Source organism: Rhea americana, unplaced genomic scaffold, assembly GCF_003343005.1.
Source record: "Rhea americana isolate MKP2758 unplaced genomic scaffold, rheAme1 scaffold_204, whole genome shotgun sequence".
Taxonomy (NCBI): domain Eukaryota; kingdom Metazoa; phylum Chordata; class Aves; order Rheiformes; family Rheidae; genus Rhea; species Rhea americana.
In genome coordinates, this window is record NW_028186195.1 from 925,628 (window position 1) to 944,265 (window position 18,638).

An 18,638-nucleotide genomic window follows, 5' to 3' on the forward strand; every position below is an offset into this window, starting at 1 on the left:
GTAACTTTTCCGGGTATTGGACACTAAGTAGAAACCAAACGTAGGGCTTTCCTAAACAGAAATTCTTTACTATTTTGCTGTTATCTCCCTTAGCAAGGCAGCGATTTTATTAGGTACTTGTAATAGCGCTTTTAATAGGTACTATTGTCTCCATATTTGACTATTTTCTGTGCCACTTTTCAGACAATATAATATACATCAGATACACATACATCTTTGAACTTATCTTTTCAATCTTTATTCAGCTTATCTTAACACTTCCTGCTTACCCCCTGCCCCAACTTTGGTTCATACTGTGTATAGATGTTCTCTCTCTTTTGGTAAGAGGCCTTTTTCTCAGAAGTGCTTGTGGTGGTCCTACTTCTTTCAACCTGATGCAGCCAATTTACTTAAGCATTAAAGTTTTTCAGTTCCCCAGTCTCATGGGGGACCTAAAGGGCATGCTTTGCATTTCTGGAGATTGGAGGAGGGGAAGAAATATTGCACTGGAGCTTCCCAGAGTCTCTGGCTTCAATGAATTGAATACATTTCCATGGCTTCCAGAGTAGCCTACTGTAAATGATTCTAATAACTTTCTTTTGTTCATGACTGATTACATTACACTAGCAGGTTTCTAGGCCCAGCACTGCAAGACTAATTGGTTTTCACCATGTATATAATAGAAAAAGATTGTAACATTTTCACTCATAACTTTAGCAGGATAAAAAAAAAATAGACCTGAGAAGTCACATGCTGCAGATATAATTTAGGAGAAGCTATTTTTACACTTTAACTTTAATGTAATTTAATATATTAAACTAAAAATGGTTCCTTTGAGATGTACTACAACTTTCCAACTTTAACAGCTTCAGGAGTCTGAAAGATAATGCACTGAAGCTTAGCTGCATGCAACTATTTTATTATTTAAAAAGTCATTCTCATTTAGGTTTTGATTCATTCTACATTCCTTGACAGAGATTACAYTATTACAAAATTAATGAAAATTGCATGACATCAGATTTTTCTTCTGGACCTGCGAATATAATTATCCACCTGCAGAAGAGAACAGAAAATGAAGAGAGGGTCTCTCTTACTGACAAATACTGTCCTACATTTTTAACATAGTGAAAAGAAACATGCTGTCAAACATGTAAATCATTTACAAGCAAGCGTCTTCCCAAGGGACCATGTATACAACAGATAAAGTAGTAATTCGGAATGCAGTAACTTTTGTTTTTATATTAGCAGGAAACAAAACAGCATCAAAACGAATCTCTGGTGAGGTTACAGCATGCAAAGTCAAGTCCGTGGCAATTTTCCCTGCCAATCAAAGAGTTCCTCTAGATTTCACAAGCTTTGTAAGTCAGACCTCTTCATGAGCAGATCAATGCTCCTCCCTTGAGAAAGGCAAACTAATATCCTTTGTTTTTAATGTGAGAAAGAAACAGAACCATGACAGAGATAGACACAGTATTATTAATAAAGTATGTAATATTATTAATAAAGTATGCATAACAGAGTATTGCTTACATAAAAGCAACAACAGAGTATTGCTTACATAAAAGCAACAACAAGAAACAACACACATCATTTAGCTGACTTTTGGGTTTGTTCTATGTTTTAGAAATTGACACCACTCAGATTCCTACTTCAGTGGTGGGGGGGGGGGTGGAAGGTAGTGTCAACTAAAAGTCAGCCGAAAGACATAAATTTGGGCCCTGAAAAGAAGCATAGTTCATATCAAACATGTCAGTACTGTTCTATTTACTGTTTTAATACCAAAGCACAATACAGAAACCTTGATGCTAGAGTTAGCAACATTTAACAATGCATTCTCTAAGCTACCTAACACTTTACAGGGAGAGAGGAAAAAAAAAGTCTGTAGTCTGTATTTGGGTCACATATAAGACTTTAAGCAATACGTTTGGCTCAGGACACACTGCAATTCTCTAAAGCATCAACAAACATCACATTACCTTTCTGAAAAGAGAAGGGCTCTCACAAAAGTCAGGTCATAATGGCAGCCCACAACACTTGACCCTTAACAGCAGCAAAATGTCTCCTGTCTATTCATGAAAATATAGAAAAAGCATTAAAATAAAAGATGTTTTGCATAATGTTGTGGCATCCTAGAATGAAATATAAAGTCCAGGAGTAAYTGGAGGATCAGAGGGATGAGTCCGAGAAAGAAAGTCTGTAATATATTCAGTACTAGGACTGTGGTAAAGATGCACCATGGAAAGCTGCACCTTTTTTAAAGAATGTGCAACATTGTACAAGGTCTACTTTAATTTTTTGAATTTTAAAATAAGTGACACAATGGCAGACTTATTTGGTAAGTGATTTAAGGCTATTTAATATAATGTCCTTAAACAAAATTATTTTTAAAGAGATCTAATCCAGACAGCTTATAAGCAGCCTAAAAGCTTTCACCTSTTGTCCTTACTAAAACATATCAAGTCTAAACCTTGTACCGGCCTCTGAAAATGAAACAAGTTCAGAGAAGAAATAATCAAATAGTAATTAATCAGTGCCAGTGATGGACACTAATCACTAATGATGGACACGTTCCCAAAGTCCAATAGATGGCCATCTGATCATCACATACATTTCATTCACAACCTATTCCAGATCAGAGCGAAAGCAGCTGTCCAAGAGATTGAATGATTCAAGAATGATTTTAATGAGTTATGTGCTTCCATTTTCCCCCACACCACAAACACTGAAATCCTATCCCAAAAGCTTAAGCTGAAAAAGTAAGGTAAGAGCTTGAAATGGGAAAACCAGATGATCCTTCTGTATGGTCACAGAAATTAGGCTGATCAGAAAAATGCTGATCAGAAGCTGAAAACACATTTCTGGATTGCACACTAACATCTTAATCAAAGCATTCATGCCTCTGACTTCGTCGTCTTTAATACCTTTATCTTTCCACCTTACTCTACTACCTTCACTTTCTGGCCTATAGTGCTTCCATTTACTATATTAGACACATTCCTTCCATCAGCAGTTCCACTATTTACAGTTCACAAGATGAGTTTAACCTTTACAGCCTTTAATCTAGCTATTCTCTAGACAGCAAGCMTCCATGAACTCTGACGTCACTTAAAATTGCTCAGATTTCTCCAGCACTGGTGAAGTCTATTTGTGATGATAATACCATTAAACAGTTGTCAAGACAGATTTAAGAGAAGACAGTTTCTTAGAGTTCCAGAAAGCATTTTTCAGTCCTTTCTGAAAAGCTAGGAAATCTGCAAGACAAATACATTCTTCTGAAGTTCTTTTTAAAAAAGCAAACATTGAAACACAACATTCATATATCTGATAAGCAATAATGTATTAGTTTGTAGCATTACTAAGAATTTCTCAAACTTMATTAGTATAGTTCTGTACTTTTATATCAGTCTGGCCATGACAGATAAAACAACTGTCTGATACGGATATTCATAGGTGAAAGACACCTGTCTATTCAAGTTATCTATTCTGCTTGCCTTCAAGTGCAGAATTATTTTCAGTAAAATATTATCTATTTTACTCAAGAGTGTCTAGGAGTCCTTGTCATTATGCTAGGTAACAACTAGCATAAAGTTACCTATGCTAGGTAACTTTTGGGACTCCAAGAGATCTCCAAATGTTTCAGCGCCCTCCGAAGGTGAGCGCACCTCCAGAGAGACTCTCACAGGCTCTCTCCACAAAAAGCCTGTATATGGCTTGGACACAGGAGGGATGTAGACCATGGCAGATTTACAGCCTTAAGACAAGGCCTGTGTAGATACAGACAGAAGAAAAAAAATATATATATATCTCCTGAATACAGCATGATAGCCAGTATTGTCAGCACACTGGAAGTTTAACTATTGTCAATGTAGAATCCAGAAGAACACTGACAAGACTGCAGTAGAAAGTCAAGTCTGATCAAGATGCTGACAGCACTTCAAAGGGGAAAAAATTGTTATTTAGCTTCATTACGGTATCTTTGGAAATCATTCTCTCCAAAGTTTTCTGATAGAAGTGAAATTCAGGAAAATCATTTCTGCAAAGAAATAGGATACATAAACAACCAAATCAAGAGTAATAATGATGGAGTGCAATAAATCAAGGAAAATAACCACAGTGGTTCAATCTTGCTGAGTTAATAATGGAAAATAGAGGAGATGCAAATCCCATTAATATCTCAGCAATTCAGTGAAACAAGGAAATGATACTCAGACTCTAACCTTTCTTGCTCCAGAACTTAAAAGCAGTTTTAYATATTTAGATAACAACTGACCAATAGAATTTTTGAATAATTACAGAACAGTTGATAAGCATATTGGCATACAAAAATAGAAATATGTTTGCCAAAAATCTATTATATATAAACTCTTTGCAATTTTGTAGTAAGAGTCAATGAGATAAAAAAAATAAAAAATATTGAGGCAGCCAGTACTCTTATTTTTGAAGCTGTATCATCACAAGACCACCAGTTCTAAAGAAACAGCTAGTGGTATGAAAAAAAATCTAGGCACACCAATAAAAGGTGTGTTCTTTGGCTAACAGACCAAACAGCTGGCCTAAAAAATAAATAAAGATTAATAAATTAATTTAAAAAGGAAATGCAACTTATCCAACTTAATTTGTGAACGCTGTGATATTTGAACAGCATAGCACCTTGCTTTTTTGTAATTCTAATCATATTAAAAAAAAGGTTTTAGAATTTTTACAGGACAAATTAACACCATAAATTTAACTTAGTAAAAACTATTAACAAGTGGTTATTATATAATTTTGCATATACTTATGCAGAAGAGAAGTGTGTGCAAAGTAATCATGTCTCTCAAACAAGTCTTAAGAAGCTTTAATGATCAGGAGAAACTCTTTTCATGAAATGGGTAAAAGAGGTTTTCCAGCACTCAAGAAAACTAACCAAGAAGAACTAAAAGCATAAGCCAAACTTTCCTGAAATATTTTACTAAGCCACAGCAACACTGGTACTGAAGTGTTAAAATAGAAAGTATTATAGAACACCCTGTCTGTTTAATATTAGGCAAAAATTATAATCTGGGTCATGTATAAAACTGGAATATATGACTACCTCCTGCATTTCCAAAAATAGTATACTCTGTCTGCAGAATATAAAATATTTAAATCGCTGTTGCTGACCCTCTTTATGCATTTTCTGGGGTTGTTTATGTCTTGATTATATAGGACTGAGTATATGAATTTCTTCTTCTATTTCTTTGTCAGATGGATTTCTTCTGCAGCTAATTGGAAGCCAGGGAACTTTGCCTATGGGAAAGCCAACAGCTATTGCAGCCTGTCTCCACTAGAATTTATCTTTCAGAAGTATAACAAAGTCATTTTAAAAAGATGTAAATAAATTGGTGGGTGGGGGGAAGAAGAGGAGACACCAATGTGCAATGCAACAGTCCAGGTTATTAACTAGCATAAGATGACTAAATTGGAGATGGTACTATTCCAAATCTGCMCAATTGCTCATTAGTCATTGCTGAGACATGTAACTGAAACACAATACTGGCAACTGTCCTTTACTTGGCAAAGCAGGATGCAGGCTGGGAGCAATTTACAATCTATAAGAAATTGATTTTTTTTAATACTTTTGTGTTTGTATTACAAATAGAGATCTACAAGAATGCAGTGGGGTTTTTTTTTCTGTTTCTCCTTCTTAAGACAGGTGAGCAATGCTCATAGTGTTTCTTTCCACTATAAATAAGTGCCTATTGCTTTTACTTGACACTTGCTTTCCATTCTCCCATCAATGGCTACCCTGGGAACAGACTCCTGAGTCTTTTCTCTGAACACCATGTGGAATACACTGCCACAAATGTTTCATAAGCCTCTTTCCATGAAATAAATAGGAACAAAGAAGAGCTAAAGTACAAGTCAATACTTGTTGAAATAACTATCACCTCCCCCCCCTTTACAGGTTTTGACATTGTTTTGCAGCTGATACTGTACATGAATTTTAAACAGCCTACTGGGTCAGGCTAACTCATGAAAACCATTACGAGCCATTACCGTATATCATCATCAGGTAGGTCTCAATACTGAGTCCTCATCACAAAGTATTACAGCTTACTTAAAGAATGCAGGAGTCCAAATGAGACAGAATATCACTACGGTGCTCAAGCAACATTGGAGATTTTTGCTCTCCCAAAATTTCAGAAGTCTTTTCAGATGGAATCCATCTTATACAAATAGCCATGAAAAGAGAAGATCAGCCCTACTTAAAATTATCAGAAGCCATATCAGAGCATTGGGTTCCCATTTTTTGATCAAAGATGATTCTCACAAATCTCACTTGGAGTAGACAACAATCATTGCTTCCCTTTCTGTATTCCTTCTGCATGGCATGGAAAAAAAGACCTGCAGGGTAGCAAACTCTTGCTCAAGTCTGCTCACATATGCGTACAAGCCAGTGTTTTGGTTGGATGCATCACGTCATCCTGTGACTTACTAGCTTAAAACAAATGAACGAAAGGAAAACCGCCACCAAAAACTAGCTGTTTATTTCCAGCTATAAGAGAAAATTTGCACTGAAAAAAAAATGAAGTGAATCACTCTYCCCATTCCATAACACCTCTTGGATTAATGAGGTCCCTTCCTGTCTGCACAGTAGGAAAACAAAAGCTTAATTCCCATTTGACAATTTTTACTTTTAATAAAATGTTTTAAATACAAAATTTTCAAAGGGTTAAGAAACCTGCATGTGAGCTGTCAGAATGTTTTGTGAGTTTTTATTGTATAGAAAGCAAGGGTTGAAAATATGAACAAAAACAGTAAGAGTCCTATCTCCTCCTAGCAGCTTTTGTGAGTTTCTCATGTTAAGTTGTTTCAGAGGTTAAGCATGACAGGCTAGGATGACGGAATATTTCAAGTTGCATGATAGAGCAGCAGGTAAAATGCAGCCAGATATAATGGAAGCACACAGTGGCTGTTATTTGCTTCCATCATGACAGGCGTACCTTTTTCCCCTGCAGGACTAAAAAGACTTTAACTATAACTGACACTCCAAAGGCAAAAATTCACTTGAGAATAGGTCTGCCAGGTTCTTAATGGCTATGATTTCATTTATGCAGGTTGTCAGTTGGCTAGCCACCACTATGCTGGATAGCAGGACTCTGAATTTAGCTCCAGAATATTTATTCCTATTTATTCTTTTGCATGAGGTGCAAGTCTAAGAGAAAGAGAAGGAGGAGAAAGTGTAAATATCCTTCACGATGCACTTTCAGACAAACGTTAACATTTGGTCAGCAGAAAGAAGCTCTCTCACCTTTCAGCTTGACCACCTTTTCAACCACACAGAAGCTGCTGGAGAACATTTATAGAGAGTATTCACTTATACAGAGTATTTCAGTGACAGCACTTTCAGACAACAGAGCAGTAAGTTTTCTGCACYCCACCCTCTTTCACTGATGTTGTTCCTACCCTTTAAAAAACATAAAATCTTGACTGCTTTCGTATCTTCAAGGGGTAAAGGTGTAAAAAGCATGGTTGTATTTCAAATACACACACACACAAATCAGTTATACCTGCTGAAACTTTCAGCTGGAAATGTCTCTTAGTTACAGAAATAACCCTKTATCAAAGCAGTAAGAGACAAGACTCAAGAATACTGTGGTCTCCATTTACCCTATTTTACTAGTCTTCTCCTCTCCTGCAGTGGTATTACATCACTAYTCAATTTGCAAAGGAATCTTCCTCTTATAATGCATGCCACCTTTTCCACATTTAACATATTCATCTTTTTAAAACCCTGATGATTCGAAACAGTGATCTAAAGTGAACTAAATATTGGAGACTGAAAATCCTTTAATTTATTCACAGAACAGAAACAATTTTTGAAGTAATCGGTAGAGCTTCAATTGCCATGAAATTCAGTCTGACATCACAAGTTACAGCACCGCCATGCTAATYTGGGAGATGATTACAGCTGTAAGGGGTGGATRCAGTCTTCATTTACATGCAATCTCTGGTGTGTCTTCTGAAAGAGCTASGCATCTGCTAAATACTATATGCAATGGGAACACCCGTCCACCCAGATGTGGATGAAGAAAATTTCTCAAATCAAGCACTAATAAAGCCTCTCTGCTACTCAAAACACACTTTCTAACCTGCACATAAAACTTAGTGGAATCCCATGTATACCACAAAATCTTGTGACAGTTTTCTAGTGAGAAATTCAGCATATGATGTGAGAATGGGAATGTAACTGCTGGTTTTAAGTGACTCTAATATCTGTCACCATGAAGTATCTCTTTGCTACAATAATGCTAATTGTTGGAACTCAAGACCTCTGTACCTGCATTTTTACATTTACTTACATAGAAAGCTATAGCCCAGACTCCATCTAAAATCAAAAGGTTTATCCACTACGTACTCTTCTCCCTCCTACCTGTAGAGTTTGTCGAGGCAGGAGGAGGGGAGACAATCGTACGCCTTTCTCTTTAAAGTATCAGGGAAGCTTCACCTGCTTATCTCCAAAAAACACATCCCTGTCCTTTGGAAGAACTAGACAAACACCTGGTGACTCAGAAGCTGAGAATCCCAGTCTGCAGGACATTTTTCTTACAACAGGGTAAGTCAACAGGAATTTTGTTACTCTTTTTAACTGCAGGAGGAAGATATCCATCATAAAGGTAATGCTTAATTTTATTTTTGCCATTCCAACTCCTTCCTAATTCCTCAGAAAGGTGGAAAGGAGAGGTTGGCATGTAGTTCGTTAAAATACAGTTCTCAAATTTTAACTGTTACAGTCATGCTTACTATAACTGAAAACAGAAAACACTACACAGTCCTTATGAAGATGCAAGGATTGGAGCTTGTATTCAAGTTACTAAAGTAAAGTTACCAAGCACCACAAAAGCAAGGTACCATATTACTAACTCCCAGATTCAATCTAAATAGAGCAGTTTAAATTGTAGTCTGAATTAGATCTGTAACAATCTTTACAGAAACAGACAAGTCAAGTACCAAAGTTATCTTTAGAAAAGATCTATTAGTAGTAATGGAATGATAATCCTCTGAGATTCATTGATGCTGACAGATTAAATACTTCAAATTCATTTTTTATTTTGTTAGCTCATTTGACACAAAATCCTACATTTTTAATATTACAACGGGCCTACAAAGAGTTCTGCTGTTACTGTGGTAAAGCTGGTATTAATGAAACACCTCTGCGCATTCAGCAAGTTCCTCGGGAGTAGTAAAAACATAAACTAGGTTATCAAATGACAAGCAGAAAAATACTAACTTGTTTCCACATTTAACTTACTACAACCATTAGAAATCACACTAGCATTACTGAATTTGCTTTCCATTTATGAAAAGCCTAAAAAGCAGGACAAGAATACATGAACAGAACGAGTACATGAATAAGCATGTATTCCCTATAATACAGGGTTAAATAATGCAGGTTTACATGCACAGATAACCTTCTGCTCTTAAGAGTGAAGCCAGTACAATTCCAGCAATGGARTAACCTCAAAGTTTTAAGCAATCCCTCTTACTTTCTCCCTTGAGAAACCACCATACTCCAGCAACAGAACATTTTATAGCAACTTTTCCTGGACCCAGATGYGAAAACAAAAGTGACCAAAGACAAAACTTACACATCGACTCTTTGGGGTCTAAGCGAAGGTCCTTGCTACAAGATTAGTAATTGTTCTAGCAATACGGAGTTTCCTGCTATTTTATTCACAAAACCTTTCAAAAGGTCAGTTTCATATTTATGCTTATCAAAATTAAATTCTGAGTCCTGGAAATTTTTCATGATACAAAATTACCAGTACAGCCCTTTGCAGTAAGTGTTGAGATGCTTGCGTTCTCTCAGAAATAAAAAAAAAAAAAAATAAGTGCCAGGTTTAATATCATAAATTATCACCAGATGATTATTGGCATCCCTCCCTCCCCTCCCTTCCCTCCCCCACCCCACCCCCCAAAAACCCAGCCTAACACAATTTCGAATAGACACAGCAGACAAAAATAATACAAATGGCCAGCAGCTCTGACACCATTTCAGTGACTTAGAACTATAGATTTCACCTACTGACTCTGAAAGTTCCATAATTTATCAATKGTAAGTTAGATTTTTTTTTCCAGTTCTGATTATCACTAGAGTATTTGTAGGCTACTTTTGCTCCTTCCCTTATGAAAAAGAAATTGCTGATCATTTGCCTACGAATCACATAAATGGAAACCCACAAAGCCTTTAAAAATGTGTAATTATCTAGGAAAAATAATTAAACTTTAGAATTAGAAATGCACCTATATTTTTTAAAGATGACTTAGATTTCAGGACTACATAATGCGCATAAAAACATTCAGGATGTTACATGGAAGTCTTCTGTTAGAACACAGTGCTAAAGAGGAATGACATGCATTAAAAATATGCACCACCTAGTGTCTTCCAGCGTGTTCACTACAGTCATTACTGATCTACAGTACATAGTTTTGACAGGCAAAGGGTTGTTAACTGYTATCCAACATTAACATTTTTATTCTATGCAAACAGTCCACGCTCCATACAGTGAGGGTAAAAGACAAAAACAAGAAACTCCAACTCAAAATATGTCAGCAGCAGTTAATACCTTACAATATGTCATCAAAAACAAGTACCTCCTGAACTGGAAGCTAAAATTARTATTTCAAAGGGTAATGGCTCACCACAGATCTTTAGCAGTTTTAAGTCTGGCCTAGAACATAGTTATCATGAAGCATTTGTCACCATAAAAGTCACAGACACATCTGTGTAACTGCAAATCAGATAAGCTTTTATGTAAGAGGTTGAATTCAATTACTGAGGAAAATTTGTTTTTCCATAATGCAATTTATTATTAGGAATGGTGCAAGTAGAAAGGTAATTTTGTGAATAACTGCTGACAATCTGTAAGAAATCTCCATGTTTGCTCTTTTTATGTTTATTCTCTGTCAGGAKTCAAGTAATTATATATGCAGAAAAACTCACAGAATAAAAGTTTTAGCATTTTCCACTGAGGAAAAAAAAACAGGCATATTCAACTAGAAAATGAGTACTTCCTTTAATCATTTACAAATAAGCTGTATGTATACTTCCATTTTTTTTGTGTAGCAAGTCAAAGAGCACAGTAACGAACACAGAAAAAAATCAAAGTATTTTGAGTATTCTAGAGACAGAACTCTAATCAACTGAGATAAAAGTTTTTCAAAAACTTTTTTAAAATTGGCAATCAACACAAGTTAGACATTGAAGCATGTTAAATATTATTTTAATTTCACATTCAACGTAAAGGCAAAAAGCAGTTCTCCTCTGATTTTCAACCACTGGAAAGACTTCTCATTCTTAAACAGGTAGAAAAGACAAAAACAGTTTTTAAAATGTGTTCCTATTGCTGTTTCTTTAAAACAGGCATAGATAAGGAGAAAAGAAAAACACTCAGCTACACTATTTCTTATCTCATTCATTTTGATTACACTTTATACTTCTAAATACATTCAGTAAGCATTAACTGCAGATGAATTATGCTTTTTTATTATAGTGCTTCAGGTGTTGCAGTGTCAATTGGGCCTTCAAAGTATCAAAACAATTTACAATTACACCAGAATTACAGTTATGGCAGGTACTGTATACAGGACAAGAAGAATTTGAATTACCTTCAAAAAAAATTGTTGGAAGCAGAAAAATATGAAGTCACTTTCTTTAAGGTTACAGTTCAATTCCAGAACTAAAAATAAACTGCTGGTATATTCAAGTCCTCACCAAGCCTTCAACATGTAAGTCCCTAGTTATGACAAGGTAAGCATATGATTTGCCTGCAGTTATAGAACTGCGAATTACTGGAAGTATTCTGCACAGACAGTACAGAAATCTGGTCTGCTGCATTCACAGACTGGAAGCTACAGGTTCATGCCATTGCTACCTTTCAAAGTTGCCCTGCAAGCCTGTTTAAGGTAGAGCCTCTACTAAAATATATTTTCTGTGAAACAGTAGACTTAAAGAACACATATTTAGTATCTCAGCCAAGCCACTGTTCCTACAGGCCAGCTCTCTGTCAGACAGTTAACTTAGCTGCAGCCAACGAAGTGGTTGATTACGATTAGGATGTCCCATTTCCCATTCCAACAGACTAAAATTGCCCAGTCCAAGGCTGCATCTCCATTCATTTGCAAGCAATAAGTTTGTGACTTTTAAAGTCTTCCCAGAACATTATTATCTAGAAATGAAGGTAACTGACTGCTTGTTTTTTTCCCTTTCCACTGCACATTAAGCGGAAGTTTCCAATGAGATGTTCACATGAGGATTTTTAAACATGTATGTTAGAGCTGTTTGGTGTTTTTCTTTTTTTAGAGCAAGTAAAATATAAGACTAGAATAACAGTATACTGAAATTACACTTATGATGTGTCCATGTAATCTCRCGTACATTTTCTTGTCTGAGATACCATGTTAATTCCTTATTGTCCTACCTCGAAATAGACACAGCACTGCAAGAAAAAATAYGTTGTATAATCAGGTTAATTAGATATCCCTTATTCATTCTCTTCAGTAATTCAAAACTAAGCTAATGGCTGAGTAAATTCAAAGCATGCTGAATTTTCCTGAAGGAAATACCCATTCCCATTTTTAACAATTTTTAGATGGAACAAGATGAACTCAGAGTAACAGGGCTTCACTGAGGTCTAAGACTTTTTAAAATTCAAAAAAAACCAAACAACAGATAGACAAAAAGTAGCATATTTTAGCATAGCTGCCCTCTGGAATTCTCTAAAGTTCCTACAAAACGTTTGGAACTAAAAACTCTCTTGTAAGTAACTGGACTAGACTGACCAAGAGCCTACAATAGTAACTCCTTTATCAAGAAGACTTTTGGATTGTGCTAAAAAAGACCACAGAAGAGATTTGGGGGCAGGGAGAGGGCAGGAAGATGACGAAAACAGACATTGATCAAAATTGTGCAGGTAAATTACAAGGATGACAATACCTAAATTCACACATAGTGTTAGCAATTTTCAATACCTACTTGCAAGATGCTCTAAAACGTGGTTTACTGACTTCTAATGAGATACAATGGAGTACAAAAAATTGCATATCTACAAAAAAAAATCATGCTATAAGGTAAGGACATGATACAACTTGACAATTAACATTCTTAAAGTAGAATACTTCCACATTATACAGATGAATCTGACCATCTGCTCTACGGCAAGAGCAGCAGCATCTAAAAAAACTGAAACAGCAGCCTCTGGTGTTAAAATCCTGCTCTTTTTCTCAGACTCTACCTTTCGCCAGAAAGCAGGACTAAAAATACAGAAAAGGGGCCCTGAGGGATCCTTTACACATAAGTAATGTTCCCTTTTATCATGTATCATACTATTTGTGTTTGCTTTCTGTAATTCACTGTGAAAGTATYCTCAGAGTAGTTTCTATTCTGCACTGGTGAAAATTCATCTTGATACCATGCCAACTTACTGTATGGAGATGGACATTTTCTTTCACAGTATGTAAAGCTCATTTCACCCCCATACAGCTCAAGCGTTGCTCCCTACATCTGAAAAGGCAGCAATTACACATCTCTCACGAAAATATATGAAGAAGCACATGCCTATGAAGAATAAGTCAAGAAAAAAAGTATTCCTGCAACATACTACGTTAAAGGCAGAATTATCCTGTCCTTCCAGAAGTGAAATATTTTCAGAAATGTATATATTAGAAAGAAAGCATATGAYGGAGGCTGTGCACATCTCAATTCCTTGACAGCATCACACACATAGCTCTCTGATTTTCTGTTTGAGTAATACAAGGCAAACTTACTGCCATCCTGACCTGCTTTAAGCCAGAAATCCAAAGCGCACTCTCTGTGCAAAGCTGTAATATACTTGAGCATTATTGGAGTTAATTATTAAATTAAAAGAATCACTGTTAGGATTAGTGTTCTGTAACAGATGCAATTAGAATATATTCATATCCAAAGTCAGTCTTTTACTCAGTAGAAATGTTCAGACCTTCCAACTTACTCTTTCTTTGAATTATCTCACGAACTATGTTACAACACATTACCAACATGGTAATAGATGAATAAAAATTTCAGGAGGACTGCAAAAACCAGATGACGACTAAAATAAACAAACAAACAAAAAAAAAAACAAAACAAAAAAACCCCACAACATACAGGACATACAGATAGATGTACTATCTATCCTAAAATCTGTGCATCCAGTGTTGAAACGCTGAGTCTCCAAGTGTTTTCTGTGGCTTTAGATAACTGTCTTCTTTCTAAATCTTAATTTCTCCATGTATGAAAACAAAAGCAATGCCGTATCACAAGCACATCAAGCTTGTATCATTCTTAAGATTTGAGAGGAATAATAAACTGTTAAACTCACCAGAAAGTTTATTTTCTGAGCATTTCTAGAGTTAAAATAATGTAAATATCAACTGAGAAACACATGCAAGGCATCATCATGCTGCACGATGCGTAATTYGAGGCAGAGCATGTCGTTTGTTATTTTAATGAACGTTTTGTCGTAACAAAATAAAAACACACATCTGAATGGACTGATCTGAACAAAGTTACACAAGAGAACTACAAATATTGTTCATACTTTCCCTTAATTTTTATTTATTCCTGTATCACTTGTTAAAAATATTTCAAGTCTACACCTACTCAATATGTTAATGACATACTTTAAGATCAAATAGATCAATATGCTGACACTGTGTAATCAAATAGGCTTGACAAGTAAATATTTCTCCTTCAAATTCAAATAGTAAACTGTTGAATGTTTTTACAAAAAATCAAACAGCTTTACTCTCAGCAGGTATCAGGAACAGAGAAACAGAACTTGAGACAATCTAATAAAACAATAGAAATAATATATTCCYTTTCCAATGTAAAAACCAGGACACCTAAAAAACCCACTTCATTAATTTAGTGTACACATAGAAACAGAGCTGGCCACAGCAGATCAGCAATATTCCTCAAAGCATCAGTGTTAGCTCTTAAACAGCTCTAAGATATTGATGATGAAGTACTTCACAAATACGGATAGAATTCAGATATATAAATAAAATTCTAACCAAGTTACAATGAATTAAAGGGAGGCTCAAATAATTTGTGCAAGGACAGTGCAAAATKCAAGGCAAAAGGTACCATTAAGACTCAAATTAACTTGCACATACATCCTATCTTCACCACAGAATTTATTCCTGTATCAATAGAATTAGCTACTTTTATCTTTTTTAAAAACAGTATTATTTTTCCCAAGAGCTCTGTTGTCCAGGAACCAGGTTGTCTTCATAGTTCCTAGAACCAAAATAACGCTTTAGATATGCAGCTTTCCACACTGCATATTTTCAGTGCTTTTTATGTTAAAAGAAGAAATTAAAATACAGAAAAAGACTTTCAGATCGAAAGAAGGTATTTTCTTCAACAGTTTGTTGTTCACTCCCACCYATGTTCCATTAGATGGCTTTGTGGAGCATTTTATCATAATAAAATCAGTACCACTATACAGTGGCTACCATGCAGTACTGTAAATGCACAGGTACTATTGGAACAGGAAAATTCCTAAATGATGCTTATTTAGAACAAAATGTACCCAGATCTAAAAATACCACACAACATATAGCTGTAGGCTTTAATGTGAGGACAGAGAAAACTAATGTCTGTATTTAACAGACATCTTTATTCAGATACATGCAACTCAAAATTACAGTTTCTGTGCATCAGATGATAAAGATGCAAAGATGACTTCCTTCTTATTTTCAAATTATTGTATCTATGCAGTATTTACTTTAAAACAGAAATCCAAAACTATATATGTATATTCATTCCAATAGATTTAAAACGTAGTATAAAGGTTATCTAAAATGCTTTCATTTTTCTTTAAGCCCTACTCAGATTAGAATCCTGGAACACAGTTGCTTTCAGAGGCAGTTTTCAGACAACTTCATAAACCATAATCTTATAGCTCAGTGGGTCAGTAACCGAGGTTAACTGAGGTTTCAGCTAAAGCTACAAGTAAACACTATGTAACATCACAACTAAGAGACTACAACTATGTAACTTGAGTCTAAAAATATCCTGTTATTCCTCATAATAATGCCCTGAAACAACTCTATTACAGTCAAGAACCTGAAATGACCTGTATGGCAGACTTTAATTAAGCAGTTGAAACACGTTCCTTAACAGCAACAGCAGAGTAGCCCTGCTTCACATGATTTGCAGTGCAAAGTTTCAAGTGCTTATAGGGCCTGATCCTGATCTCATTTCACACAGTGCAAGAACTCTCAGAGTTCAAATGTGTAAAACAAAGGCAATWCGCACCTTGCACTACTGATTTAAATGCACACACATTCCTCTGCAGTCARTGATAGATTTTGATGGAAGCAACAGTAAAAAATGCATTATAGAGAAAAAGAGAGAGACTAGAATTCACTCTGTTCTCATCATTTAGTTMATTTTTATGAATCATAAGTTTTTTCAAAGATCAAAATCAAAAAAGTGCAACAGAAAAAAAAAATGTCAGCACAGACATAACAGGCATGCAAAGAGAGACCTTCACAGAGGGGCTGGTGCTGCGATAGCAGACACTAAGGAGAATCTTTCAGGATCTACAAAGTCTGATTGAGAGATTACTATGATCTGGAAAGACAAGCCATCCTTAATGAGCATACTATTCCAAACAGAATTTAGGTGTTGGCAACATCAGGTATCACCCTCCAAAAATAACGTAACACTGTATTGCCCTTGCTGCCTCCTACTTCCCAGGCACACTCTCAATCCTTTGAGAAGTCCAGGTGTAACAGCCAAGGCGTGAGRGATGCCAGGTGACAAGCAGTTGCTGACATCCTTTGGCTATTTTCTCTGAAGAGATTATTTCACTTAAGTGATTTAGCAGAAAAATGCTTAAGACTCCAAGGATCTTAAACATTCACCCACACGTGTGTAAAAGATACACAAACATGCACATATCCTCGCATATCCATCTTACACACTTGTGTTGTTCGACAATTAGAGTCTCACCAGACTCTAGTCCAGAGGARGTCACTGATTCTCCCAAACCCCACCATTTTCTCAAGGACGCTTCTTAATAGCCCAGCGCTTTCCCTGCCCATCAGGCTAGCAGCCTTGTGGTGAATCATTTCCACTCTAAGGATTCAAACTCCTGGCAGAGCCGCAGCCCCCAATACGACGTTCCCTCTGTGCTTGTCCTTCCCACCGCCCTACCTCAGATTAACTCCCGGACACGACGTCCTGCAGCAAAACATGTTTTCTACCGACTCCCACCTCTTCCCCGGTGGGTGGCATTTTTCCAGCGGTGTTCTCAGACACCCCTTCCGTTAACGTACTCACGCAGACCCCGGRCGGGCAGGCCGACAGGGAAGGCACGACGGACCCCGCCGCGCCCTCGTCCCGGGCCCTCAGGGAAGGGTTTYTCCGCGCGCGCCTCCCCAGAGGCGCGAAGGGCGCGGGCTGCCGCCGCCGCCGCCTCGCGGAGCAACCTGTGGGACCGCTCGGAGCCCAGCGCGCCCGCTGCAAACTTGCGAGCAGGCGGGCGCCGCGGCTGCTCCGCGCCCGGAGGGCGGGCGACGGCTTACCTCGGAGGGCAGCTGTCCAGCTGCAGAGCCCCAGCAGCAACACCAGCAGCAGCCGCCGCCTCTGGCGCAGGACGCAGCTTCTCCCTCCAGCCCCTTCGCCCATGCTGTCCCCACAACTCCCGGTCCTCTCCCCTCTGGCTGGGGGAAGCAGAAGGGGATGTAAATCTCCTTTCGAACGCCCCGGACCGCAGTCCAAGCCGGGGAAATCTCCTCCTTTTTTCTCCTCTCCCTCCGCCCCCGCCCCGCCGAGTGCGGGGAGGCGCTGGGCGCGGCGAGGGCGGGCAGGGAGCGGAGCGGAGCGGAGCCGCGCCGCGCTCCGGCCCGCCACCGCCCGCCGCCCAGCCGCCCGCCTCCTAACGAGCCGCCCCTCCCCCGCAGCCGATTAGGCGCGCGCGGGGCGGGCGCTGCCGCCGGGGCGGGGGGCAGGTGCGCCCGGGCCCGCGGGGCTCCGCGCGCTCCCCCCACGGTTTGGGTTTTAATAAAAAYCCCCCGGGCACAGCAGCTGTCACCCTGCACTGCCTTCCGTGAGCAAGAGGAGCGCGGTGGGTCGCCTTCTACTCGAAGAGCCACGCTTTCCCCAGAGAGGACACTCGCTTGAGCAAAGTTCAGCGCACAAAATGGTGCGCGCGATGCCAGGTTCGGGGCAGACCGTCATGGTGGGGGGCGCGCAAACCCCTCTCGGCTGCGTTCACTACGGTTCTTGGGTTTTCAGAGAGTTACTCTACCTTACTCCGGCGAATTCAGACGCTTGAGCCCTAATCCTAAATAAAGTACGGCTGTTAAGAGGAACAGGAGGAAATACAGCAGGCACCCCCCCCCCCAAAACAAACACATTTTATGCTATCTTTATTAATATCATATGGTTCTGTGATCAAAAATTCTTTTTTTTGCCAGGAGTGTCACTGTTTCACTCTCTTCTCCCTCTCCAATCTAATAATATATAAACATTTTTATTTTATACTGGGATGAGGAAGTATGACACACATACAAATGACCCCTGCAAAGCCAAAACCACCACAGGTATGCTCAGGTGAAATTGCTCTTGTTCTGTTTTAAATAAATTTGATCAGTAAGAAATCAGA

General features: G+C 37.9%; 1 protein-coding gene across 4 annotated transcripts in view; it reads right to left on the reverse strand.

Annotated features, from left to right (window-relative positions):
• The window catches only part of UNC5D (unc-5 netrin receptor D), a 124,027-nt gene extending 106,257 nt beyond the window's left edge, over window positions 1-17,770 (reverse strand). For all 4 annotated transcript variants that reach the window (XM_085304192.1, XM_085304191.1, XM_085304193.1 and 1 more), the window contains exon 1: window positions 17,557-17,770. In XM_085304192.1, coding sequence (XP_085160318.1) covers window positions 17,557-17,659 — 103 coding nt within the window. In that variant the 5' untranslated portion in view covers window positions 17,660-17,770. The remainder of the gene's footprint in view (window positions 1-17,556) is intronic.
• Window positions 17,771-18,638: the final 868 nt, after the last annotated feature.